At 44.5% G+C, this 27230-nt stretch overlaps 1 protein-coding gene across 1 annotated transcript in view; it reads left to right on the top strand.

The window, feature by feature from the left end:
- THSD7B (thrombospondin type 1 domain containing 7B) overlaps nt 1–27230 on the top strand; it is a 714750-nt gene that overhangs the window by 476570 nt on the left and 210950 nt on the right. The window contains 2 exon segments of the mRNA XM_040358054.1: nt 8574–8768; nt 24798–25061. Coding sequence (XP_040213988.1) covers nt 8574–8768; nt 24798–25061 — 459 coding nt within the window.

The following is a 27230-nucleotide window of genomic DNA, read 5'->3' as shown; positions in this document are numbered from 1 at the left end:
TCGGGGCGATTTGCATTGACTTCTATACAGAAGTCATTTTGCAAATCGCCTTAGAAGTCGTCTTCAGGTCGCCTGGCCGAGTCGCCCCCGAAGTCGTGCCGCCCCTGTGTGAACCGGCTCTTATCGTTTGGTCTGGTGATTCTTTCATTGGTGCATGTTTACTTCTGGTAACCTGCTAGGCTCCCACACAAGGGTACCATGTCACCTGAGACAGTGAGCTCTCTGAATGTTTTTGTCCTGTCACCAAAGCTTTTTTTCTCAGAAAATAGGTGCAGGAACTCAACCACGACCCGTTCAGATTTCACAAACAGTAGAAGGGTCTTAAAGGGGCATTAAATACGAGGATTGCATTACATACAGAGTACAGAGTTCAGGGGGGGGTTACACACAGTGCAGAGCTATCATTTGTAAACACAGAAACCAGACTTCTGTGTTTACAAGTAATTGTGGTGAGCGGGCACCAAAGGGTCTGAGCCAGAGGTGGTGGAACTGAGTTCCCCCAAGTTCCCCCTGAAAAAAAGCCCTGCCTGTCACTATTTTGCATGAGCTGGCGTCGAAGTCCCAGCACCTATTAAATGCTTTTTTCTTCATTGGTTGCATCTTTGGCTGTACTGTCCAGATGACGTGTTTGTTTTTATATCTAGCAGCACACCATGCGCTAAAGCTACAAAAGGCCACTGTTATTGTACATGTTCAACAGACCAGACATATTTTTTTTCATAACACAGAAATTGTGTATTTCACCCAAAGGTAGCATCTAGCACATAAGCTGTACAGCAATCTGCATCAGGGATCTGATCTTACCTTCACTGCACTAACCGGGAAAGACAGGGCAAAACAGAGGGGTGGTGGTGTCTGTCTCTATGTATCACTAAGCAAGATAAGACAACAGTCCCATGACTATGGCAACAGTAAACATCTATTGTCTGATTGACATTGATGTAGGATCAAATCAACATGTTTGAAAAACATGTTCAATCACAATTGTTTCCCCCAGATAAGTGGCATTGGGGTATCTGTCTGCTCCACCTATCTTCTCCATTCAAAAAAGTATGCTTTTATAAGCTAAGCTCACACATTGACATTCTGCCCCGTTGGGCTTCAAAGCGGAGCAGGTAGGGCGGGCTGTGTGGGAGGACCCCCCTCACACACCCGCCATTGCCACCCGGGGCATGGAGAAAGGTGGCAGATTGCCTCTGGGGGAGGCCTGCCTACTCCCAACTCCTGCAGTCTGGCTCCTCTCTCGAGTACACGCACAAAATACACTTAAAAAAAAAAAAAAAAAAGAATGTAAAAAAAAAAAAACACATTGACAACTTACGTACACATGATCGGTTCATCCGATAAAAACGGACCGCTGGATTTTTTCATCAGATATCCGATGAAGCTGACTTTCATCAGTCTTACCTACACGCCATCAGTTAAAAATCCGATCGTGACCAATGCGGTGCCGTAAAACACAACGACGTGCAGAGAAAAATTAAGTTCAATGCTTCCGAGCATGCATTGACTTGATTCTGAGCATGCCTAGATTTTTGACCGATGGATTTCCCCACAGACGATCGTTTTTTACCCATCAGAAAATTTTAAAACAGGTTTTATTTTTTTTCACCGATGGGAAAAAAAAACGATGGGGCCCACACACGATCGGTTCGTCCGATGAAAACGGTCCATCGAACAAACCGATCGTGTGTACAGGGCATAACAGTGCTCAAATGATAAATTGGCCATACGTCAGTGACCAAGGGTGGACCTGTAAAACAAGCAAAAAAATTGAAGGACACAGTGGAAATCTTAATCTTTGACTTTTGGGTTATAGCTCCACTTTCAAGAGTAGGACACTAGGCACAGAAACAAAAGCTTGGCCTAGGGGCAGCCCCTTATGGTGCCCAAACCCCCTGAGCTGCTAAATTCAGTTGTTTGCCTATTTCTTCAATGGTGCAGCGCTTTTACTTATTTACAATAGTGAGTACTCAAAATTAATCAAAAATATTCCTCCAAATCCGATCAAAAATCACAAAACAAAAATCAAAAAACAATATGTGTAATAAAATTAGTGTCCATCTATCTTTAAATCTCCACAGTCCTAAAGTCCTTTATGTGTAATAATCCATCTATTTGCCGTTAGTTTAGGATTGTTCTCTCACCTGATGAGTATCACCTTCCTTCTCAGTGTGGAACACACTCGGAACACATTCCGGAACCGGAAGTGTTGTCAGGACTTGTCAGATGACGCGTTTCAAAGCTTCCGCTTTTTCCTTAGATCTGAGGAAAAAGTGGAAGCTTAGAAACACGTCACCTGACACTTTCTGATGTCAGGTTCTGGAGTGTTCCGAGTGTGTTCCACGCTGATTTCCTCTTTGCGAGGCAGGACCCTGGCTGGCCCTCTAAACTTTCTGTAACACCGCTGAAGCCCACTGTGACACAGCCTTGGACTCCTCTGCGTGACCACAGACTTTTTCGAGTTACATTATTGTTTTATCTTATATCATGTGATTAACCACTTGGCTGATGTTCTTAATAAAACCCCATTTGACTTAATCTGCTACACTTAGTCTGGCACACCTTGCTGTTTTTCTAATTAAAATTGTGCCACCTTCACCAGATGGGCCCTCACCTGGTTCTTTATAAAATATCCAGCCTTGATACACTCCTCACATTCAAATAATACTTCCCCTATTATACATGGATCACAGATTCTGCTAGTTTGCTGTCTTCAATATCCAGCTTTTCTCCCACTCAGTCCCCATGCAAAGATAGGAAAAGTGTAATCGTGCTTTATCCTTAAAAACACCTTAATTCAATCACACTCCAATACAACACTCACATTATCTATGCACATTATTGCCGTGTTATTGAATAAAGATGTTTTTAAGGATAAAACACAATTGCACTTTGTTTGTGACCAACTCTTGTATCATGCCTGCAGTCTCTGACCATCTCTTGCATCAGGTCTGTAGTCTCTAACCATCTCTTGTATCATGGATGCAGTCTCTAACCATCTCTTGTATCATGCCTGCAGTCTCTGACCATCTCTTGCATCAGGTCTGTAGTCTCTAATCATCTCTTGTATCATGGATGCAGTCTCTAACCATCTCTTGTATCATGTCTGCAGTCTCTGACCATCTCTTGTATTATGTCTGCAGTCTCTGACCATCTCTTGTATCATGTCTGCGGTTTCTGACCATCTCTTGTATCATGGGTGCAATATTTGACCATCTCTTGTATCATGTCTGCGGTCTCTGACCATCTCTTGTATCGTGGGTGCAGTGTCAGACCATCTCTTGCATCATGTATGCGGTCTCTGACCATCTCTTGTATCATGGGTGTATTATTGGACCATCTCTTGCATCATGTGAGCGGACTCTGACCATCTCTTGTATCATGGGTGCAGTCTCAGACCATATCTTGTATCATGAGAGCAATCTTTGACCATCTCTTGCATCATGTCTGCAGTCTCTGACCATCTCTCGTATCATAGGTGCAGTCTCTTGACTATCTCAAGTCTGAGGTCTCTGACCCTCTCTTTTATCATGTCTGCAGTCTCTCTCTTGTATCATATCTACAATCTCTGACTATTTTATGTGCAACCCTTTGGTGATGTTGAGGGCTGTACTTGAGGCCCATCATATCAAGAAGGTTGACTACCACTGCCACAGTCCACATTCCAACCTGGAGACAAGCAAGAGAGGGTGGCTGCATTCCCACAAATGGGGATCATGGAGAATGAAGGTAGTCAGCCTCTAACAGGAAGTCAGATCACAGCGGCAAAAAAAAATTGGAGGTTTAGAGGAGCCTGAAAGCAATAGAAGGCACTTTTTTGAGTTAAGAATACATACTTGAATATGTATATTTTAAAATCAGAATTTAGCATGCATTTTATTTATGTGTTCTTACTGAAGACACATTATGGATTATCTTTAACATTCTCTACTAATTAGACTTCCAGAATCCCTGTCACAGGCATATGTACACAGATAGGGCCAGATCCACAAAGAGTTACGGCGGCGTATCTATTGATACACCGCGTAAGTTCTACGATGCGCCGTCATATCTTTGTTTTGTATCCACAAAACAAGATACGCCTGAATGTGGGCTAGATCCTACCGACGTACGTCTTAGTACGCCGTCGGATCTTAGGTGCATATTTACGCTGGCCGCTAGGTGGCGCTTCTGTTGATTTCCGCGTAGAGTATGCAAATTAGCTAGATACGCCGATTCTCAAAAGTACGTCCGCCCGGCGCAATTTTTAAACGTCGTTTACGTAAGGCTTTTTTCGGCGTAAAGTAACCCCTGGCTCTATGAGGCGTACGCAATGTTAACCCCCCTGGCAGTATTCCCGAGTCTGACTCGGGGTTACAGGCTTGGTTTACTTACCTTGTCCCTGGATCCAGCGATGCCACCGGGTGCTCGCTCGATTCACACAGTGCCTCTGTGTGCCGCCGATCTCCGTTCCCTGTGACGTTACGACGCACGGGGCCGGAGAACGGCGCCAAATTCAAAAAGGTAAACAAACACCTTACATACAGTATACTGTAATCTTATAGATTACAGTACTGTATGTAAAAAATACACACCCCCCTTGTCCCTAGTGGTCTGCCCAGTGCCCTACATGTACTTTTATATAATAAAAACTGTTCTTTCTGCCTGCAAACTGTAGATTGTCCATAGCAACCAAAAGTGTCCCTTTATGTCAAAAGTGGTTTTAGAGCAGCTAGAAAACAGCGATAATAAATTATAATCACTTGCAGAATTGTGCGATAGCGATTTGTGGGGAAATTCGTCATAAAAAAATAAAAGTAATGACAGCGACAATTCTGCAACTGAGCAAATTTCAGTGATTTTGAGTTGATTACATTATTGAATAATTTTTATTATAATTATATTATTATTTGTTATAATTATTTATTATATTATAATTTATGATTTTTTTTTTAAAAAAATGTCATACCCGGGATGCCTACTAGACTCATGTTTGGTCAGATTTAAGTGAGTTATTCCTAAGAATTACAGACCTACAGTATAAAACGCCAAATTTCCTTGCAAATAATGGTACCGCTTTCAGCACTTTTTTTCTGAAATAATCATACCGCCAGGGAGGTTAAGTATGGACGTCGGGACAGCGTAGAATTTTCTGTCGTTTACGTAAAGGGCTTTGCATAAGTTACATTCACGTCAAAAGCATTGACTATTTGCGACGTGATTTCGCGCATGCACACTGGGATACGTCCACGGACGGCGCATGCGCTGTCGTAAAAAGCGTCAATTACGTGGGGCCATACTAGATTAACATACAACACACCCACTCCAAGCCTACTTTGAATTAGGCGGGCTTACGCCGGCAGATTTACGTAACGCCGGCCCACATATGGGAGCAAGTTCTTTGTGGATACCCTACGAGCCACTCTGATTTACGGCGGCGTAGCGCATATGAGATGCGCTACGCCCGCCTAAATATACGCCCGTTTTTGTGGATCTGGTACATAGTGCCTGGAGCCACGATGTGTTCCTATATACGTGGCTGAATGTGACTTGTTTTCTGCGCTCTATCGGAGAGCACGCGTTGTCCCCGCCATGCTGTGTGTGATGTCACTGAATAAGAGTCATGGTTTGTGAAGAAGACAGATCTCTCTGGATTCAGGTCCTTCCCTTTACACAGTGTGAGGTGGCTTATTTCCTAGCAAGCATCGGCTTGTAAATCGTCACTTTAAAACATTTTCTTTTTAAGTACTAGACAGAGTTTGACTCTTTAGTGTACATCAGTCGGATACATGGGGCAAGTTACTATGGAGATGAAAAGAACAGACTTTGCCGTGTCATCTCCACTGCATCGCACTGCCATCTACAAGACATCTCATTTATCTCTTTGTATCTATAGAAGAGCTCCATATACACTCGGCAGACCTCTTCTTTTTATTTCCAGTTTGTAAACCAATCAAGTGACTGTAAATCTGAGCTAATCAAGCCAACTGTCAGCCATATTGGAGCAGTATTTTTTTTTTTTCTTACCCTACTGCCAAATGAACGGCAGAATTATATAAAATGCAATTAGAGTACATTTCTGACATTTCTACAGAAAGCAATAAGAGATGAAAGGAAACCTCTTCCAACACAGAGGCTGCCATTGTTGACCTCGTTTTGAAATTGTACTTTCCTGGCTGACAATACTTTCTGAAGTGTGAAAGAAAAGAAGTGCCTTAAATGATTAAAGTAGAGCTAAAAGCAAACGTATTTTTTTTCCCATTTTGCATAGAATAAGGGAAGGTTATAACCCCTAACAGTTTAATTTTTTGCCATATGGGGAGATTTCCCTTCACTTCCTGTCCCATAGCCAAAACAGGAAGTGAGAGGAAGTCCCTCAAAAAATGAAGGAATCCATGGTTGTCACCAAGGTCACTATTTTGGAAGTTTTCCTCTATAATCCTGTTCTGGTAACAACCAAAAATGTTTGATTTTTGTTCAATTTCAGTCTTCGTGATAATGGTAAACAGGACAAATAAAGAGATCACAGACAGCAATACAATCCTGACAGGTGTTTTAATCTCTCTCCACTCTATCCACTATAAACAGGGTTTCTCAACCTTTTTTTAGTCAAGGCACCCTTCAGAAATTATGGACAGTCGGAAGGTCACTGGCTGTCCTATCCTTTAAACCCCCCAACTGTATCTTCTCAATAGACAAATAGAGGTGACCCCCCGGACACATTCAGGTTCTCCTCTTCTACACCCTTCTAGGAGCTTCTAGAATTACATTAATCTGGGTCTGGAAACAACCCACAGTTTGTTTCATGGCCGCCAAACGGAAGATCTCCTGGATCATAGCACGAGAAAAACTTGTTAGTAGTCTACAAGACAAAGTTAGGAGATTCGAGAGTGTCTGGGAATCTTGGGAAAACGATATCAATATCCCCTTGTGGCCTTCCCCTATATCTTAGCACTATTTACCCCTCGGGGGCTGACTCACTCTATCCTCCCCCTTCTAACTTTTCTAATATCCTCCTACTGGCAACCTTTCTGCTGCTTTTTTTCCTCTCCTTCTTTGTCTCTCTGGTTTTATAATATCTTATTTTTCTATGTTTTTTTTTTAAACAAATTACCATTCGCTACCCTCTTTCGAGCGGGCCAGGGAGGGGGCTGGGAATTCTGTCCTTGGCCTGTCCTAGACACTGAAAGTTGGGTCATAGTTATTTCATGTCTTGAAACCTTACTCCTGACCTCTACTGGAGATTAGGATTTGGTCAGATGAGGTTTCCTGGGATCACCTCTTTCTGGGTTCTAGTAGACTGAGCTCCCAAGGCCCGTATGCGTCGCAACCATTTCCAGGTGCACGGTGACTCCAGTCTCTAATAACATTTAACCAAGGCGTGGGACCAGGGCCCCTGAAAATATTTTTTTTTGTTATGAAAAGCCTGTAATTCTTTTATCACACCACGAGGGTGCAGGATTTTATCTACATGCACCCTAACCCGCGTTTCTTCTTGTCAATTTATTATTTCCACTATTTTTGTTCATTGTCATTGTTATATTCTTTAATAAAACTTACTGAAAGATGAAAATGATGGACAGTCTCGAGGCACCCCATTCTAAAATGTAAACGCGATTCTAACGCCGCGCACACACGTCCATTTTAATGTCATGGAAAAAAACAAAGTTTTCCTCTACGTGAATCCTTCTCAAGCCTGCCTTGCATACACACGATCTTAAAAAAAAAAATGCTTGAGTAAAGCGCGGTGACGTACAACACATACAACGGCACTATAAAGGGGAAGTTCCGTTCGAATGGCGCCACCCTTTGGGCTTGATTTTGCAAATTTCCCTTCTCAAAACTTGCTTCTGAGCATGCACGTTTTTTCCCCCATCGTTAAAGCCTACACACGACTATTTTTCACAATGTGAAAAACGTAGAGAAAAAATAGAGCATGTTATAAATTCTTAATGCCCATTTTTCACGTCAATAAAAATGCTCTGGAGCTTACACACAACTGTTTTTTAATGACCAATTAAAAAAATAGCATTTTTCTCGTCATGAAAAACGGTCGTGTGTACGCGGCATAATAGTTTTACATAATGCGGCAACATCCAAGTAGACACACAACGTTAGAGGTGATTTATTCTTCCAAAGCAAATACACTTTTGCAAACTGGTACTGACTAGTATTCCAATGTTTTTCTTCTTCCTCAGTTTTTCTCTATCACTCAGCTTATGTGACCCCCACGGTGATGGAGAGGGGCAGGGGAGAGTCAAATATATATATATATATATATATATATATATATATATATATATATATATATATATATATATATAATGTAAATGTGGAATATTGCATAATGTTTTACGCACTTTTTTTTGTAGGCTGTTCTTACTGATCTAGAAGCCTGCTGTTTCAAAGCTCAGTAGCTCAAGCTGACATTTTCACACAGATTTGACTCATCCTTTAGGACGTCAAACATGTAACACCATTTTCTGATGCTTTTTATTGAATTAAATAATGCAAAAGAGTACACAATAATGACCATTTTTAACCAAAATATGTATATCTCTATAAGTGAATATTTTTCTTATGTCTTCCAGAGATGATCTGTGTTACCACTGGTGATCGTTCAGTAGATGTGACTGAGTGTATCAGATGGGCCGGTCCTGCTCCTCCCACAATGCAGGAGTGTACGGTGCCCTGCAGAGAGGATTGCACATTCACTCCTTGGTCTAAGTTCACCACCTGCTCCGCAGACTGCATTTCATATAGGATAAGGAGGAGATCCCTGGCCGGTACGTGTTTCTGCTTTCCATTTCTGTCCTACTCATTTATTTTTCAGGCTGTTCATACACTATGCCAGTTTTGTTTCTTGGGTGGTCCGGTTTGCACCCTCCCGTCTGACATTCTTCAATTTAAAAAAATGAAGGAGCCATATGAAAAATTGTCAGAAAAACAACAGCCGCCACATCCAAACAAATGCAGCCACTGCACTGCAATAAAAAGTATGTGAACCCCTTGAAATTAATTGATTTTCTGCAGTAAGTTGACATCAAATGTCATCTGATCTTCATCTAAGTCACAATAATAGACAAACACAATGGGTCAGATCCACAAAGAGAGTACGCCGGCGTATCTACTGATACTCCGGTGTACTTTCAAATTTGCCGCGTCGTATCTTTAGTTTGAATCCTCAAACCAAGATACGACGGCTTCTGGCTTCGATCCGACAGGCGTACGGCTTTGTACGCCTTCGGATCGTAGGTGCAATACTTCGGCGCCCGCTGGGTGGAGTTTGCGTAGTTTGCTAATTAGCTTTTTCCGTCGATCCACGAAGGTACGCGCGGCCGTCGCATTCTCTTACGTCGTCGCTAGTCGGCTTTTCCCGGCATATAGTTAAAGCTGCTATTTCGTGGCGTATAGATAGACTTGCCATGTTAAAGTATGGCCGTCGTTCCCACGTCAAATTTTTAATTTTTTTTTTTTTGCGTAAGTCGTCCGTGAATAGGAAAGGACGTAACTCACGTCTAAGTTAAAAAAATGACGTCGGTGTAACGTCATTTTGCGCAAAGCACGGCGGGAAATTTCGAAACTGAGCATGCTCATTTCAATCGGCGCGGGGAAGCGCTTCATTTAAATGAATCACGCCCCCTACCCGCCCAATTTGAAATACGCGCCGAGAAAAACACTACGCCGCCGTAACTTACGGCGCAAAATCTTCCTGGATTCGACTTAGAGCCAGGTAAGATACGGCGGCGTAGCGTATCTCTGATACGCTGCGCCAGGGCAATTCTTTGTGAATCTGGCCCAATGTGCTTAAGCTGATAACACACAAGCAACAAATACTCATTTATTTTGCCTTTATTGAACACACCTATTAAGCTGGCCATACATTATACAATTTTTTTTGCACAACTTCCTTTATGCCACGTACACACTATTGGTTCATCCGATGAAAACAGACCGATGGATTTTTTCATCAGATATGAAGCTGACTTTCAGCAGTCTTGCCTACATACCATCAGTTAAAAATCCGATCGTGTCCAACGCGGTGACGTAAAACACAACTACGTGCAAGTTTAATGCTTCCGAGCATGCGTCGACTTGATTCTGTGTATGCGTGGATTTTTGACCGATGGATTTCCCCACAGACGATCGATTTTTTAACCATAAGAAAAATTTAAAACAGGTTCTATTTTTTTTCACCGATGGGGGGAAAAAAAACGATGGGACTCACACACGATCGGTTCGTCCGATGAAAATGGTTCATCGGATCGTTTTCATCAGACGAACCGATCATGTGTACAGGGCATTAGATTTACCTTTAACTATGTAGTGGAAGGGCCTGCCTGATTGGATACAAATTTAAAGTGTTGTTTAGGTCTGACCTCTTATTACATGTTTTTTGGTAAATCTAAAGGAAAATTGTACAAGAAAATTTGAATAATGTAAACATTCACAGTGCTGAAGGAAAAAGTAAGTGAACCCATAGACTAATTACTTTAACAAAATCTAATTGGAGTCACTAGTTTGCACACCTGGGCCTGGATTCACGTAACACTTACTACAGATACGCCGCGTAAGTGTCAATGTGCGCCGTCGTATCTATGCGCCGTGCCCATAGAACTAGATACGCCTGAAAATGGGCTTCCTCCGACCGACGTAACTTTCCTACGCCGGCGTATCTTGGGCGCATATTTATGCTGGCCGTCTCATTGTAAATATGCAAATGAGGGAGATACGCCGATTCACGAACGTACTTGCGCCCGTCGCAGAGATATATGCCGTTTACGTAAGGCGTACATCCGGCGTAAAGTTATTCCACCTAAAGGAGGCGCATCCCATGCAAAGGTATGGACCACGGAACAGCCGTCGTATTTTACGTCGTTTACATAGGACTACGTGAATAGGGCTGGGCGTAGGTTACGTTCACGTCGTAGGCATTGAGCCTAGGGGCAGGCCAGTCAAGTTCTTTATGGACCTTGTGCACTGGTGCGCAGTCATGTTGGAACAGGAAGGGACCATCCCCAAACTGTTCCCACAAAGTTGGGAGCATGACATTGTCCAAAGTATCTTGGTATGTTGACGCTCTAAGAGTTCCCTTCACTGGAACTAAGGGGCCAAGACCAACCCTGAAAAACAACCCCACACCATAATCCTCCCTCCAGTGCACTAAGCAAGGTCCAGTAAGACATGGGGTGGAGGAACTTTTGAACACTTGGACCCCTTTCACACTGGGTCACTTTGCAGGAGCTATAACGCTAAAAATAGCACCTGCAAAGCGACCTGAAAGAGCCGCTGCTGTCTCTTGCTTTTACACTGGAGCGGTGCGCTAGCAGGACGGTAAAAAAAGTCCTGCTAGCAGCATCTTTGGAGCGGTGAAGGAGCGGTGTGCATAAAAATAGCGGCGCTTTACCGCCGACGCCGCCCCAGTGTGAAAGGGGCCATAGAACACTTTTGGGATGAATTAGAGTGGAGACTGCGAGCCAGGCCTTCTTGTCCACATCAGTGCCTGACCTCACAAATGCTCTTCTGAAAGAATGGTCAAACATTCCCATAGACACTCCTAAACCTTGTGGACGCCTTTCCAGAAGAGTTGAAGCTGTTATAGCTGCAAAGGGGGGGCCAACTCAATATTGAACCCTACGGACTAAGACTGGGATGCCATTAAAGGGGTTGTAAAGGTAAAAAGAATTCCCCTAAATAGCTTCATTTAACTTAGAACAGTCCTCCTTCACTTACCTCATCCTTCCATTTTGCTTTTAAATGTCCTTTTTTCTTCTGAGAAATCCTCACTTCCTGTTCTTCTGTCTGTAACTTCACACAGTAATGTGAGGCTTTCTCTCTGGTGTCGAGTGTTGTGCTTGCCCCCTCCCGTGAGGGGGCGAGCAGGAGAGTCAGGACGCCCACTAACCTACAGCTCCTTTCTCTATCTGCAATGTAGAGAGAGTGTCCTGAATCTCCTGCTCGCCCCCTCCCCCCTCAAGGGAGGGGGTGAGCACGACACGCCACACCAGGGGCAAAGCCTTGCGCTACTGTGTGTAGTTACAGACAGAAGAACAGGAAGTGAGGATTTCTGAGAAGAAATAAGGACATTTAAAAGCAAAATGGAAGGATGAGGTAAGTGAAGGAGGACTGCACTAAGGTAAAGGAAGCTATTTAGGGGATTTTTTACCTTTACAGCCCCTTTAACTACTTGCCAACCTGCCGCCGTCATTCTACGGCGGCAGTTTGGCTCTCCTGCGCGAGAGCCTGTAGCTCTACGTCGGCTCTCTTGCAAGCAACTAAGGGCGCGCGCATGCCCCCCGACTCCCGTGCGCGTGCCGGCGGGCGCGATCGCCGCCAGGCACACGCGATCGCTCGTTACAGAGCGGGGACCGGGAGCTGTGTGTGTAAACACACAGCTCCCAGTCCTGTCAGGGGGGAAAATGCTAATCCTCTGTTCATACAATGTATGAACAGAAGATCAGTGATTTCCCCTAGTGAGTCCACCCCCCTTCAGTTAGAACACACCCAGGGAACATACTTAACCCCTTCCCCGCCCCCTAGTGTTATCCCCTTCACTGCCAGTGGCATTTTTATAGTAATCCAATGCATTTTTATAGCACTGATTGCTATAAAAATGCCAATGGTCCCAAAAATGTGTCAAAAGTGTCCGAAGTGTCCGCCATAATGTCGCAGTACTGAAAAAAATCGCTGATCGCCGCCATTACTAGTAAAAAAATGCCATAAAAATACCCCCCATTTTGTAAACGCTATAACTTTTGCGCAAACCAATCAATAAACGCTTATTGCGATTTTTTTTTTACAAAAAATATGTAGAAGAATACGTATCGGCCTAAACTGAGGAAAAAAATATTTTTTTTATATATTTTTGGGGGATATTTATTACAGCAAAAAGTAAAAAATATTCATTTTTTTCTAAATTGTCGCTCTATTTTTGTTTATAGCACAAAAACTAAAAACCGCAGAGGTGATCAAATACCACCAAAAGAAAGCTCTATTTGTGGGAAAAAAAGGACGCTAATTTTGTTTGGGAGCCACGTCGCACGACCGCGCAATTGTCAGTTAAAGCGACGCAGTGCAGAATCGCAAAAAGTGCTCTGGTCTTTGACCAGCAATATGGTCCGGGGGTTAAGTGGTTAAAGTCCATGCATGTGTAGAGGCAGGCGTCCCAATACTTTTGGTAATATAGTGTATGTGAACCCAGCCTGAAGCAGATGAGGATGAGGTTTGTAACCCAAATGAGAAGAGCGGCTTGGGAAGACAACACTGCTGCTCTATAGATACAGCTCAGTGAGTGAGTGGCGCCCCCCAAGGACAGGAAGGGTGTTACTGGCAGGATTATTAGGTGAACATAAAGAAAAAAAAGCCTAAAAAAGAAATGAATGCAGCCTACACATCTAAGGACATGGAAGCCACGATTACAGTTCTGTTTTCGCAATTACTGGAATTTCACATGCACATTAACTGCTCTTGGGTTTGATGGACTTTTGATAAACGCCTGATCACAGCTTAATAGAACTTTCCATTACAGCGGTGATGGATTGTGCTTTACTGCGGAGATGCAGCTGCTCTGTTCTGCTCACGCTGTTACTTTAATTGTACCTAATATTTGAATTTCTGGTAAAAATCAGAACATATTTAAGGCAAACCTTTTTTTTTTTCTTTTGCTTACCTTTGGTGATTCATTTTTAAAAGTGTTTTTCAGTCAAGCCTGAAACTTAAACATACAAATACAAGAAGCACAGCACAGGGCTGGCACAGGCTACAAAAGGGTACTGAGCTGATGGTTACACCAGTTTTAGTAAATCAACCCCACTCTGTCTGCCAGCTTCTGAATGGGCAGTGTGTGAGGTCGGGCAGCACCTGCCAAAATTCAGGAGCTCTGATTCCCCAACACAAGCCGAAGAATCAGGGTTTGTTCACGCTAGTGGTTGTGCTGTGTTTTACCACCCCCTAACTACTCCCCCCGTAGCTACAGAGGGAATGGTCAGGGGGTGGGCACAGGCTTTGGCCATGATGCTTTGCCTCGTGGCTTTTTACTTTCAGCTCACCGTGTCCATTAGGGTAGGGTGACCAGACATCCCCCGTTCCCGGGGACAGTCCTCGGATTGAGTACACTGGGCCAGATTCACGTAGAAGTGCGGCGGCGTAACATATCGTAGATACGTTACACCGCCGCAAGTTTTCATCGCAAGTGCCTGATTCACAAAGCACTTGCAATGAAAACCTACGCCGGCGGCCTCCGGCGTAAGCCCGCGTAATTCAAAGGGGCGTGTGCCATTTAAATTAGGCGCGCTCCCGCGCCGGACGTACTGCGCATGCTCCCTTTTGAATTTCCCGCCGTGCTTTGCGCGAAGTGACGTCATTTTTTTGAACGGCGACGTGCGTAGCGTACTTCCGTATTCCCGGACGTCTTACGCAAGAAGGAAACATTTTTAAATTTCGACGCGGGAACGACGGCCATACTTTATACAGCACATACGTGTGCTGTGTAAAGTTAGGGCACCAAAAATGACGACTAACTTTGCGACGGGAAACTAGACTAGCAGCGACGTAGCAAACGCGAAAAACCGCCGTGGATCGCCGTAACTCCTAATTTGCATACTCAACGCTGGTTTACGACGCGAACTCCCCCCAGCGGTGGCCGCGGTACTGCATCCTAAGATCCGACAGTGTAAAACAATTACACCTGTCGGATCTTAGGGCTATCTATGCGTAACTGATTCTATGAATCAGTCGCATAGATACTCTGAGTTACTCCGTCGTATCTCCTTTTTGAATCTGGGACACTGTCCCCAGACCAAATCTGTCCCAGTTTTGTCCCCGGATTGGATTTGAACAGGGACTGGGGCAATTTCAACACATCCCCGCTCCACCGCTCCTACTAGCTTAGGGAGGTCTATTTTTTTCCATTATCTGTGCCCCTTTCTGATGATCATGTGCTGGTCGGAGCAGAGGGAATATTTCTTCAGTTTCGGATGCATGCCCATTCAGCTTCGCTCGCATGTTCTTGTGCCTTGGCTTAAAGCGGGGGTTCACCCTAAAAACCGTACTCACTGTTTAATCCCGGAGATAAGTTTCAGTCTAGTAGGCGTTCCTAGTCAGAGGGGAACATGATTGACGGCCGGCTATGGCGCGTCACGCCTCACGGAAATAGCCAAAATAGGACGTGGCTCTTCACGGCGCCTGCGCAGTCAGCTCCGATTTCTGTGCGCAGGCGCCGTAAAGGCGCCGTGAAGAGCCGAGTCCTACTCGGGAGGCGTGACGCACAATAGCTGGCCGTCAATCATTGTCCCCTCTGACTAGGAACGCCCATTCCCCGCGGGGAGCCTGAAACTTATCTCTGGGATTAAACAGTGAGTACGGGGTCAAAAAAATAAATAAAGGCATACTGTAGCTCGCGCTACTATGCTTGATTTAATGGTAGAATGTTAGTTGTTATTGAGGGTGAACCACCGCTTTAAGTCCCGGCCAGCCACCTGCCTGTTTATCTCCTTGCCTTTCCTGGCGGAGTGATCTTCCTCCGCTCCCCACCCAGTAGTAGCCGGGGGGCCCGAAGAGTGAGACTTGACAGGCTGTTTTAAGCGGGCAGCGGCGACAGGCAGAGAGACGCTGATTGCTGCCATTACTAGTAAAAAAAAAAATATATGTCCCTGGATTTCATTTAAAAAATCTGGTCACCTTACATTAGAGACGCACGGGTTTCCCCCCCCCTCTATATATGCATCCGGCCCACTGATCTACATACAGGGCACCTGATGCATGGATTCCAATTGGGGGGGGGTTTGAAGCACGTGATTAGAGCCAGAGGCTACAATAGGCTTCAAAATAGTGTGCACTGGGCTCTGAGCCCACCCACTTGTGTGACACTAGTGAACGGATATTTACTATTCTTACACTGATTTTCCTCCCGGCCAATCAGGAAGCAGGTCTGAGACCCTTTTCTCAATTGGTTGAAAGGAGAAGCTACTCTGGCCACCAGGAGGAGGGAGGAGACACAAGGAGAGTAGACGCAGGAGAAGCTAGCCAGCTGCCCGTCCATCGCCCGGAGGGAAGCCCGGGGTAAGTGTTGCGGCTGGGTGACCGACCGCAGGGGGGAGCTGTGGGTGACCCAACTGGGGGGGTTGGGATCTGGCTGGCTGTGCACTGTTTGCCGCTCACCCCCAAAAAAATGCCACTGGCTGCAACTGCCGCCAAGCTTGACCCATTTAAGTGAATGGGGCCACTCTGCAAGCTTCCTCTAACCCAGGGGTCTCAAACTGAAGTCCCATCATGCCTCTGTCTTGGGGAGTCATGCTGGTAACTGTCAGCCTTGCAATGCCTAATGGGACTTATAGTTTTGCAACAGCTGGAGGGTTGCCAGCTTGAGACCCCTGCTCTAGCCACATGCAAAGCACTCTGTTGCGGCTCGCTAGTGCGGTGTTCAAGGGGTTAAAGCAAACAGTAAGGCAGTGATAAAATGCCTTTTCAAGCTTATCACATGGTCTCTGAAGAGCAATCCAAATGCAGATTGCTTTTCAGAGATCAGAGCATGTGTAAGCAAGCCCTAAGACCCCGTACACACTATTCGATTTTCTGCAGATTTTTGTCTTCAGATTTACCAAAACCATATACAGTAATATGAGGTCAAACCTGAAGAGTTTCAATTTGTATGCCATCAGACAGGCCCTTGCACTACATGGTTTTGGTAAATCTGAAGACAAAAATCTGCAGAAAATCTAATAGGCCCGGATTCAGATACGAGTTACGACAGCGTATCTCCGGATACGCCGTCGTATCTCTGAGTGTGCAGGGTTGTATCTATGCGCCTGATTCTTAGAATCAGTTACGCATAGATTTCCCTAAGATCCGACGGGCGTAAGGCCCCGTACACACGACCAGTTTCCTCGGCAGAATTCAGCTTCCGACCGAGTTTCTGGCTGAATTCTGCCGAGAAACCCGGCCGTGTGTACACTTTCGGCCGAGGAAGCCGACGAGGAGCTCGGCGAGGAAATAGAGAACATGTTCTCTATTTCCTCGTTGTTCTATGGGAGCTCTCGTCCCGCCGAGCTCCTTGGCGGCTTCAGTGCTGAACTGGCCGAGGAACTCGATGTGTTTGGCACGTCGAGTTCCTCGGCCGTGTGTACGAGGCCTGAGTCTCTTACACCGTCGTATCTTAGGATGCAAAATTTACGCTGGCCGCTAGGAGGCTCTTTCCGTAGATTTACAAAAGGAATATGCAAATTAGGTAGATACGCCGATTCAGAAACGTACGTCCGCCCGACGCATTGTTTTACGTCGTTTACGTAAGGCTTTTTCCGGCGTAAAGTTACCCCTCATAAAGCAGGGGTAAGTCATGTTAGGTATGGACGTCAGAAACACACGAACAGCGTTGTATTTTACGTCGTTTACGTAAGTCGTTCGCGAATAGGGCTAAGTTACGTTCACGTCGAAAGCATTGACAGTTTGCAGCGTAATTTGGAACATGCGCACTTGGAAACGTTCACGGACGGCGCATGCGCCCGTTCGTAAAAAACGTCAATTACGTGGGGTCAAAAATAATTTATATAAAACACGCCGACATCATCCACATTTGAATTAGGCGGGCTTACGCCAACACACTACGCCGCCGTAACTTAAGGCGCAAGTTCTTTTTAAATACGGAACTTGCGCCCTAAATTACGGCGGCGTAGTGTATCTGAGATACGCTACGCCCGCCGATAGATACGAAAATGTATCTGAATCCGGGCCATAGTGTGTATGGGGCTTTAGACTCCAACATCGGGCCATATTCTGAGTATAGTTACGATGGAGTATCTCAGGATACTCCATCATATCTCTCTTTTTTGGCCAGTGTATCTATGCGACTGATTCTTAGAATCATTTTCGCATAGATACGCTTAAGATCCGACATGTGTAAGTCACTTACACTGTCGGATCTTAAATGTAATTACTCCGCCGGCCGCTAGGTGGCGTTTACGTTCAGGTCTCATTTGTTTATGCAAATGAGCCTGATACGCCGATTCCCGAACGAATTTGCGTTGCGTAACTGTCGCTTACGTCGTTTGCGTAGGCGTAAGGTTACCCCTGCTACATGAGGGGTAACCTTACGCCAGTCCCACATAGGCCATGTTAAGTATGGCGTCGGGTCCGCGTCGTGTTTTCCCGTCGGGTACGTCGTTTTACTAAGTCGTTCTTGAATACGACTTTACGTCAATGACGCACACGTCGGCGTCATTGACGTTTTACGCCGAGAACTGGAGCATGCGCACTGGGCTATTTTAAGCCCGGCGCATGCGCAGTTCGTTAGAATCGAGGGCGTGCTTAATTTAAATAGAAGCCGCCCCCTTGGAGATACGCCGGGTCAAATACACTCCGCCGCCCCAAACTACGGAGCAAGTGTTTGGGGAATACAGCACTTGCTCCTGTAGGTTGGGGCGGCGGAGTGTAAATGGCTTACGCGCTGCCCGCCGGAAATATACGAGAATATGGCCCATAGTAATTAAAGGTAAAAATGGGAATGAATATTAATTTCTAATAAAGTCTGCAGAGTTATGATCATTTAGGTCTGGCTATTCTGGACGAGCTTTGACCAGTTCACTTTAATGTGTTTGGAGGCGGATGGGGTCTGCGGAGAGAAAATCTCTTTCTTTCTATTTTAAATTGCGTGGATTCTTATTAGTGCAATACGATGAAACCAAGGGGGACGCGGTGAATTGTGGATGAGGTTTGAAATGTTTATTGGAAACAGAGGCAGAGTAATTGTTTTATTCCCAGTGTGTAATTGAGGTTCATAAATAATGTATATAACCTCCATATTACAGAAGCACAATGATGACACACAGTTTCTATTCTGTGATGTATTGTTGGTTATTCCCGTGTTTAGTGAGAAAATATTTTCCAACTCTTCAGTGAATAAATATGTATCATCCACAGTTAACTATTTTCTGGCTAAAGGAAATGTTTCTCTTATTTTTTTTTCTGTAAAGGAAAGCTTTGTTGGCTGTGCATCTGAAACCGCATTTAGGAGGAAACATTTAAAGGGTTAAATTTATATATATTTAAATGCTCCCTAATGAAAAAGGAAGCTCAGGCAGCAATATTTGCTTCCTTTTTGCCTCAGTATTATTTCTGACACTAGATGTCCTCAGTTCCCAGCATCATTCAACACTGAAGACATAGTGTGAGTGCAGGGCTTCATGGACCGCCCCCGAGGTACAATCTCATTTAGAATGCCAACAACTTGTGCACTACACAATGACAAAATGGGAGCAAAGTTGCAAAACAGTAAGGTTGCAAAAGCAAAAAAGGGGTGGGACTTTATATGAAGCTTGTGGTGACAAATTGAATACAATGGTGGGATAATGAACAATTTATTGATACATAAAGAACATGTTTACACACATTTAGTTATACATACAAGGAAATGCACCACCCACGTGGTGCCAATTCCTTAACCCGATAATAACCAGTAATGACATGGTTTAGAACATTAATCACATGGTACAATTAGGGGATCCACCATATTCATAGTTTGGGTAAAGCCAATACATAAAATATCATCTGTGCAGTCTATGGTCTATGTATTCCCTAGAATTGTAAAGATAGTAGAAAACATATCTCAATGGGTGTGTAATTGAATACATAATACTGCTAGTAGCTAGACGTGTTTCGCGGCTTTGAACCGCTCATCAGGAGCAGGTATATGAAGCATCTGCAATAGAGTAAGTAACTGTGTCAGGCATGGGGAGAAGAATATAAACCCCCCGCAAAGCCATATAAGACAAAGTGACTTACAGATATGTGTGCATTGACGCATATGGTGCCACAGACCAGAGAGCCACCCGACAACATCATAAATGCCGGGAGCCGAGGGGGCATGTGCAGCGGCGGCGCCCAACAGGGAAGGCAGCCCAGGCGGATAAGGGCCCCCCGAGCACCCCTAGTGAGGACAGGAATGTGAGATAAGGATACGTTTGGAATGATTATTAGGGTGCTTCCTCATAGCGGATCATTGTACAGGGATTGAAAAGTCAGATTGTGACATGTACGGGCAGTTTAAAGGGGTCTGTACAATCATACATCATGGGGGTCAGGATCTGTGTGAGGGCCAATCAGTGCTTCTTGCAGCATTTACATCATACTGGGATCAGGATATGTGTTTGGGCCAATCAGTGCTTCTTCCAGCATATACATCATACTTGGATTAGGATATGTGTTTGGGCCAATCGGTGCTTCTTCCAGCATTTACATCATACTGGGTTCAGGATATGTGTTTGGGCCAATCAGTGCTTCTTACAGAATATACATCATACTAGGGTCAGGATCTGTGTGAGGGCCAATCAGTGCTTCTTCCCGCATTTACATCATACTGGGGTCAGGATATGTTCGAGGGCCAATCAGTGCTTCTTCCAGCATTTACATCATACTGGGGTCAGGATATGTGTTTGGGCCAATCAGTGCTTCTTCCAGCATATACATCATACTGGGGTCAGGATATGTGTTTGGGCCAATCAGTGCTTCTTACAGAATATACATCATACTAGGGTCAGGATCTGTGTGAGGGCCAATCAGTGCTTCTTCCAGCATTTACATCATACTGGGGTCAGGATATGTTCGAGGGCCAATCAGTGCTTCTTCCAGCATTTACATCATACTGGGGTCAGGATATGTGTGAGGGCCAATCGGTGCTTCTTCCAGCATTTACATCATACTGGGGTCAGGATCTGCGTGAGGGCCAATCAGTGCTTCTTCCCGCATATACATCATAATGGGGTCAGGATCTGTGTGAGGGCCAATCAGTGCTTCTTCCCGCATATACATCATACTGGGGTCAGGATATGTGTGAGGGCCAATCAGTGCTTCTTCCAGCATTTACATCATACTGGGGTCAGGATATGTGTGAGGGCCAATCGGTGCTTCTTCCAGCATTTACATCATACTGGGGTCAGGATCTGCGTGAGGGCCAATCAGTGCTTCTTCCCGCATATACATCATAATGGGGTCAGGATCTGTGTGAGGGCCAATCGGTGCTTCTTCCAGCATTTACATCATACTGGGGTCAGGATCTGCGTGAGGGCCAATCAGTGCTTCTTCCCGCATATACATCATAATGGGGTCAGGATCTGTGTGAGGGCCAATCAGTGCTTCTTCCCGCATATACATCATACTGGGGTCAGGATATGTGTGAGGGCCAATCAGTGCTTCTTCCCGCATATACATAATACTGGGGTCAGGATATGTTTGAGGGCCAATCAGTGCTTCTTCCCGCATATACATAATACTGGGGTCAGGATCTGTGTGAGGGCCAATCAGTGCTTCTTCCAGCATTTACATCATACTGGGGTCAGTATCTGTGTGAGAGCCAATCAGTGCTTCTTCCAGCATTTACATCATACCTGGATTAGAATCTGAGTGAGGGCCAATCAGTGCTTCTTCCAGCATTTACATCATACTGGGGTCAGGATATGTGTTTTGGCCAATCAGTGCTTCTTCCAGCATATACATCATACTTGGATTAGGATCTGTGTGAGGGCCAATCGGTGCTTCTTCCAGCATTAATACCCTGTACACACGATCGGTTCGTCTGATGAAAACGGTCCGATGGACCGTTTTCATCTGACGAACCGATCGTGTGTGGGCCCCATCGTTTTTTTTCCCATCGGTGAAAAAAAATAGAACCCTGTTTTAAAATTTTCTGATGGTTATAAAACCGATAGAAAAAATCGATCGTCTGTGGGGAAATCCATCGGTCAAAAATCCACACATGCTCAGAATCAAGTCGACGCATGCTCAGAAGCATTGAACTTAATTTTTCTCTGAACGTCGTTGTGTTTTACGTCACCACGTTGGACACGATTGGATTTTTAACTGATGGTGTGTAGGCAAGACTGGTGAAAGTCAGCTTCATCGAATATCTGATGAAAAAATCCATCGGTTCTTTTTCATCGGATGAACCGATCATGTGTACGTGGCATTACATTATACTGGGATTAGGATATGTTTGAGGGCCAATCAGTGCTTCTTCCAGCATTTACATCATACCTTATGGCTCAGATTCAGAAGTAAAGATCGGCTTCCATGTTAATTCACCTTTGCCATATTCTTTTAAAAATCTCAATCTATGGTTGCAAACCCTTTGTGAATTATTGTAACACCATATAACATTTACTGAAATATATTATCACCTGTTTCTTACATATTCCAGATATAGGTAAAGTTTAGTAGAGTTGCAAGATTTTTTTTTTTTACTCCAAACCAAGAATAATTTATATAGCTTGTTTGCATCATATAAACATATCAGCTCACATGCTCCTTATTCAATAACTTTTACTAAGATAGTGGGGTTGATTTATTAAAACTGGAGAATGCAATCACCCATTGGGAATCCCTACAGAAGTTGTTTCACAAGTGGTACTGCACCCCTGAAATGCTTGCAAAGATTTACCCAAATACCTCTCCCAAATGTTGGAGGGGCTGTGAGAATATCGGTTCGCTCTCACACATTTGGTGGGATTGCCCACATCAATATAGATCAGACCAAAATGAGGGACAAATGAGGAGAAATGAGGGACAGAAGACCTTTACTCCAAATCAGGAACAGTTCCTCAAAATTAGGGACAGTCCCTTGAAATCAGGGACAGTTGTAAGGTGTCTATACATAAGACAAAAAAAAGGAGCAACTGAGAAGAAAAGAAAGACAGGGGGTTTTGGTTTTCAAAAACAAGACAGTCCCCGCAAGTTCGGGAGAGTTGGCCTCAATGTGTGAAAGCATCTTTTGCCAGTCAGGTTAACTGTATATCGCCAATATTGTGCTACTTCAAAGTATATGTGAACTCACACTTTGTAAAACAACCCGTTTGGTTTAAAATACAAATGAAAGGCAAAACATTTGTGTATAGATATATTTAAAAAAAATGATAAATACCTTTTTTTTTCTTCTTCTTCTTCTTCTTCTTCTTCTTCTTCTTCTTCTTCTTCTTTTATAAGTGATCACATACTGTGCCCTCTATTCTCAGATGCATAAGGAGCTTAGAGAGGCAGAAAAAACAGCAGGACACTTATCTTCCCAGTGAATGGCTTGGGGGGGGGGGTCAGCACAAGTCTTGCCCATTGGAGGACAGGCAGGCTGTTCTCCCAGCACAGACAGAAAACTGGCCATGCTGGTAAGTATGTGATCTCATGGCTAGCAGGGTCAGGCCTCGTTTTCCTCGACAGAATCCATCAAGAAACTTGGTGGCAGAGCTTTTTTGCCGAGGAAAATGGTCGTGTGTATGTCTTTCATCAAGAAAACTGTCGAGGAACTCGACAAGAACAAGTTCTCTTTTTCCTCGTCGGGAGTCTCAATTTCCTCGTCGGGCTGGTTTTCGACGAGAAACACGTCCATGTGTATGCTAAGAAACCTGCGCATGCTCAGAATAAAGTATGAGACGGGAGCGCACGTTCGGTAAAAGTAGCATTTGTAATGGAGATAGCACATTCTTCACGCTGTAACAGACTGAAAAGTGCAAATCGTCTCTCACCAAACTTTTACTTAACACGCAGTAACATGAGATTAGCAAAAGCAGCCCTAAGGGTTGTGCCAGTGGAATCGAACTTCCCCTGCCGTTGTATGTGTTGTACGTCACTGCGTTTGAGAATGACGAGATTTGGTCTGGACAGTGTGTACGCAAAGAAAGCTTGTCAAGTTTCTCCACAAGCCTGACAAGGAACTCGTCGAGGAAAACGATGTGTCATTTACGACGAGTTCCTCGGTCCTGTGTACGAGGCCTCAGTTTGAAACAGGAAAGCAGAGAGACTAGCAGGAACACCAGGGATTTAACAAAAAAGGAAGCAATACAAAGAGAACAGGATATTTTTTTAACGCCAGTACATGGGACAGCAGGCACATATTAGGAATATGAAATGTTGGGGTAAGATATTCTTTAAATGAGTTTCTCCAGTTGATGGGAAGCTGCCTCCATTGGAATGGGAAATGGAGGTAGTTTAGCCAATCAGCTCTCAGGCCTCGTACACACGACCGAGGAACTCAACGGGCGAAACACATCGTTTTGCTCGTCGAGTTCCTTGTTAGGCTGTCGAGGAACTCGACGTGCCAATTTTCTCCATTCCTGTCGAGGAAAAAGAGAACATGCTCTCTTTTTGGCTTGACGAGTTCCTTGATAGTTTCCTCATCTAAACCGGTTTCCTCGGCAAAAAAAAAAAAAAAACAGCAAGTTTCTTGCTGGTTTTTGCTGAGTAACTCGGTCGTGTGTACGAGGCCGCAGAGTCTTGAATACAATCCTTCCCAATATCCTGAGATTGTTAGATGTTCCTTGATCAGTGAACAATGGGGAATTGACATTCTACCCACACTGACCACCAGTGCAAAGGGGCACTAATATTAGGGAAAAAACATAATAATTGCTGTATGTGTTTCTTTTCTGTTATTATTTGCTATTCATACGAATAATAATAACTTATATTATTATTTTAATAATTTTATTTCAATATTTTTTCTAAAAATGTTGTATGATGCAAAGAGGGTGGTTAAACATATGAGAGCGTCTCACCCTTTTTTGATACTCTAGAGCTCCGTCCTTAGAAATCCATTACTTTTTGAAGTATGCCAGGTTAGAAGGGCTTGCTACAAATTTGCTTTCAAAGAGATGGGGAAAACCTAAACTTTGTCATCACAACCCCCAACAACCATTATGTAGATGGAATGAGTTTTTCACAGATTTTGAAAGTAGAAACCCCCTTTAAATACTGTTAGGTCTTTTATTTTTAGTTTGCTGATAAGACTTCTGGGTGTACACATTCTTCCTAATTTCAATAAAGCGATGCCCATCTCATTACAGGGAGAAGCAAGAAGCGAGACAGATGTCAGAACAGCGAGCTTTATCCGTTAGCGGAGACTGAGGCGTGCGCCTGTGAAGTATATAAATCTCAGCCGTATGGAAATTGGTCGGACTGCATAATTCGGGATGGAAGAAATGAAATGCAGCTGGGAGTGAGAACTCGCAGAGACATGAAAGGATGCGGGGAAGGCGTTCGACTGCGTGCAATCGCCTGTTATGACTTAACTGGCAGGATTGTAGAGCCCGGTCTCTGCAGTCATTCTGGTAAGAGCATAAATTATTTATGGAACAGACGCTTAGCACCGAGTGATTTTAATTGTTGAGGCCGGGGAATGGTTTGGTGGATTTCTAATATTTCTTGAGGACAATTGTAGAAATTAAGAATCGCTTGGGATAAGTTCTGTGCCGTACTTCAGGAACAAAATGTGTTTTGGAAAAGCAGTATTCACATTATAACGGAGGTCCGGTAAAAAAAAAAAAAAAAAAAATTAAAAGTCAGCAGCTGCTAACACTGTAGCTGCTGACTTTTAATAAGGACACTTACCTGTCCTAGTCACCAGCGATGTCGGCCCCTGCCGAGGCCGATCCTCGATCCTGGCAGCTCCAGGCACCGCCATCCACAGTAAGGGAAACAGGCAATGAAGCCCGTGCTGCTTCACTGCCTGTTTTCTACTGCGCATGCGCGAGCAGCGCAGCGCTTTGTGAATGGGCCGGCTGCTTTCTGGGATACACACAGTTCCCAGAATGCAGCGCGCCCCATTCACAAGAAGAAACCGAGTGTAGGAGGAGGAAGATAATCCACCGCGGAAGATGAAGAGGCAGATTCGGGACTTCCGCATAGCAACAGCAATTTAGGGTCAGTAAAATTGTTGTTGTTTTTTTTTCATTTTATTTTTTTAGATTTTTTTTTAGATTTTTGGTGGAAAGATTTTTTTCAGGGTGGAACTCCGCTTTAAAGAGACCCAGTTGCCAAGGCAATCATTTCTATACAATCTTTCCTGAACAATATAAGGGCATGTTATTTACCTGTAATAGCCTTCCTTGTGTAGGCCTTCAAAAGCCCTGAGACTGCTTCTGGGTGCCACCATCTTGGATATAATTTTGGCGGCCCCAGCAGACTCAGAGATGACAATAAAGGTGCACTCACACTTTCAGTTCACCCCTTACTCCTGTTCTTTTATGTAGTGTGAGTGCTCCAAACAGTGCTCAGGAATGGTTAAGTGCACCATGCCTAGGACCTCTTGGGAAGCTGGTCCCAGCCACACACCACTTGTGGTCTGGTATGGTTCACTTCAGTGTGAGTACAAACAGTGACAGAACTCTCTATCAGGGACGTGAAGTTAGGGGAGGTCCTGTCTCACCTGTCATGAACATAAAAAACAAAATGATCGAGTTTTGAGGGTCATAGCTCAGTGACCTGGGGTCACAGGGGTAGCTGAAGTCCTACCCCACCACTGGCCAAAATGTAGGGCTCCTGCCACCTATTGTTTTGGAGATACAGGCTTCTTGTGCAGCCTGTCATAAGCTACATACCGAGCGGCCAGTTTAATTACAAGCTGGCACGCAATGGGATTGATTTACTAAAGGCAAACTGCCCTCTGCAAGAGAAGTTACTTCAGAGATTAGTAAATGAGCAGAAGCACTGCTTCCTTCCATCATCCAATCATGTGCAAGCTAAAATGCTGTTTTTTATTTTCCTTGCATGTAACTGGGTATTCTTTTCAAAGAGAAGCTTTACTTCAATTACTAAGTTCTGGAGCCACTGCACTTGCAAAGTGTACAGCCTATTAGCCATTAGTAAATCTAACCCCTCTGCAGCAGACTGAGAGGCTGAGCTCACTTCTTGTCAGAGGCACTGAGTTCAATGGACTGCTTAGAGTCTTGGATCAATGGTAAAGCACCATTGGAACAAGCTGTCCAATAAAAATACTGCAGTGGAGGCATGCCTCTCACTGCAGTGTCATAGAAGGGTGTGTGTCTAGGAGACAAATGCTCCCTTCCAGCTCAGCCCTCTTAAAGCGGGGGTTCACCCAAAAATTAACTTTTTGCCTAACTTATCTCTAGCCTTAATAAAGGCTTGTAGCGTTGTCATTTTTTTTTATGTGTACACTTACCTGTCTTCAGTCGCACTTCCGGGTCTTCTTCCTTGCGGGGAGTGGGCGTGTCGCTCCTTTTCCCCGATGGGGAGCTCTGCATAGATGATTGACGTGCGCGTCATCGCCTTCCGAAAATATCCGACGGGGACTCGGCTCATTACGGCGCTATATGGCGCCTGCGCCTGCCGTGTAGAGCTGACTGCGCAGGCGCCGTAAAGTGCCGAGTCCCACTCGGATATTTTCGGAAGACGATGACGTGCACGTCAATCATCTATGCAGAGCTTAGGAACGCCTACTCCCGGGGGAGCGAGAACCCAGAAGCCGGGTGAAAACGACG

Source organism: Rana temporaria, chromosome 6 (genome assembly GCF_905171775.1).
Source record: "Rana temporaria chromosome 6, aRanTem1.1, whole genome shotgun sequence".
NCBI classification, from domain to species: Eukaryota; Metazoa; Chordata; class Amphibia; order Anura; family Ranidae; genus Rana; species Rana temporaria.
Note: the sequence above shows the minus strand (reverse complement) of the source record. Positions and strands in the feature narration are given on the sequence as shown.